The sequence below is a fragment of the Staurois parvus genome, unplaced genomic scaffold (genome assembly GCF_062004578.1).
Source record: "Staurois parvus isolate SC_StPar_1 unplaced genomic scaffold, SC_StPar_1.0 ptg000034l, whole genome shotgun sequence".
Lineage (NCBI taxonomy): Eukaryota > Metazoa > Chordata > Amphibia > Anura > Ranidae > Staurois > Staurois parvus.
In genome coordinates this window covers 3,081,866-3,083,631 of record NW_028317830.1, presented here as the reverse complement: position 1 = coordinate 3,083,631, position 1,766 = coordinate 3,081,866, and the positions used below count along the sequence as shown (strand labels likewise).

General features: G+C 40.0%; 1 protein-coding gene across 1 annotated transcript; it reads left to right on the top strand.

Annotated features, from left to right (window-relative positions):
- Positions 1-530: 530 nt before the first annotated feature.
- Positions 531-1,484, top strand: LOC149470706 (taste receptor type 2 member 60-like). Its single transcript, XM_089661575.1, has one exon. The coding sequence runs from the start codon at positions 531-533 to the stop codon at positions 1,482-1,484; it is 954 nt and encodes a 317-aa protein (XP_089517701.1).
- The last annotated feature ends 282 nt before the right edge of the window (positions 1,485-1,766 follow it).

Below are 1,766 nucleotides of genomic sequence, written 5' to 3'. Positions count from 1 at the left end.
CTGTATCAAGTTCTCTCTACACTTTAGTCAACATTCAGGAACTGTCTGCTTCTAGCAGCCTGTGAAATCCAGTAATTAAACTATTACATTTTAGTACAGAAATCATCTTTTATGGCCCTGAAAACTGGGCATCAAATGGGTGTGTTGAGCAGATGTCTTCTTTGTGTAAAGTAATGCTTGCAGTGACACTGGCCTGTAATCACAGCTATCACAGGGGACAGGGGAACAAAGACAGAGGTAGGTGGTTAGAAATGCAAAGCTGACTAATGTATTTACCTATATCCTTTAAAGCTGCTAATTTGTATTTCTTGCAAATGGAGGCTGTTAGATGGATTGAACATCTGCCCATGTAAATGATCTTAAAGTTGTGTGAATAAATATGGGATTCAAGGACCATTTCAGAAAAACAAAACCAGCCGAAGCTACAAGTTCTTGAGGCAACAGCAAAGGACTGAGAGATAGTGTAGATTAGTGAATCAAAAGAAAAAAATAAAGCTCTTATTGAACAGAGAACTTGTCCATCATCTGAAATGGAGACTACTGAGATCGTACTTTTGGTTATTAATATAATTACAACTCTTGCTGGAATTTTCTGCAATGTATTTGTTGCCGGTGTCTCTGTTCAAAGAAAACCAAACAAACATTTCCTTCAAAGACCTCAGGACCTTCTCCTCTTTGTTCTGGGATTATCTCATACAATCATTAAGAGTTTTCAGTTTCTATTTGATATGTTGAGTTATCTTTGGAAAGACGTTTTCACAAGCTTTAATATCTGCGTAGTCATTGTTAATGGAATTTACAACACAACCATCTTCTTCAGTTCTTGTATGACGTCCTGGATTTGCTGTTTCTACTGCCTCAAAATTGTCTCTTTCCAGAACAAGTTCCTCATATTACTGAAGGCTAAACTGATAACTCTGCTTCCCTGGATTATAGTGGGAACTTTAATGTTCTCTGGAATATTGGTGGTCATAGTGAGTGGCATTATTGTTGTGTCTGTTCCTTTTGATAACACCAACAGGTCACACTGTTCGAAGATAAGTAAGATCCACGAGGGTAAAGCCTATTTCATAATAAGCGGTTTTAGCTCAGTGACAGTCCTGCCATTCCTGCTGATTGTGGTGTCACTTAGTTCTACGTTACAATCCCTCGTCCAACATGTAAAGACCTCCACAAACCTCAATGACTCTCATTTCAAAGCTCATATCAAGGCAACCAAAACCATGGGGCTGCTCCTAGTTCTCAACATCTCCTTTTTCTTATCTCAGTTGTTTCCGAGCTGGAATCTTTTCCCTACTACTTCATTTTGGTTTTGGGTGTGTTTTATAATATATTATCTCTTTTGGCCGCTACAGGCGCTGATATTCATTTTCAGGAGCAACAGATTTAAAGTTATTTGTATCAGAATTTTCAGCAGAGCTCACACAAATGGAAACATGTCTGCCGGCCCTAAAGATTCCCTTCATACTGAAGAACAGAAGTGATATCTTCACTTCCCGCCCATAGGACACACCTGTACATTCTTGGGTTGAACTAGTTATACCGGGGCCATGGCAGCAGCTGAAGTCATGACCCTGGTATCAATATTTTCAGCCAGTGATGCTGAATAATGTAAAAGTGATCCTGGTAGCTATTTAGTCACTGGATCACTTTTACATGGGGAGTGGTCCCCCCCTCCCACCACCTTCTGCCGCTTCCTGTGCTCTCCCATTCCACTTCTTCACCAGGAGATGAAGAAGTAACAGAAGCTCCGTAATCATCTCTAT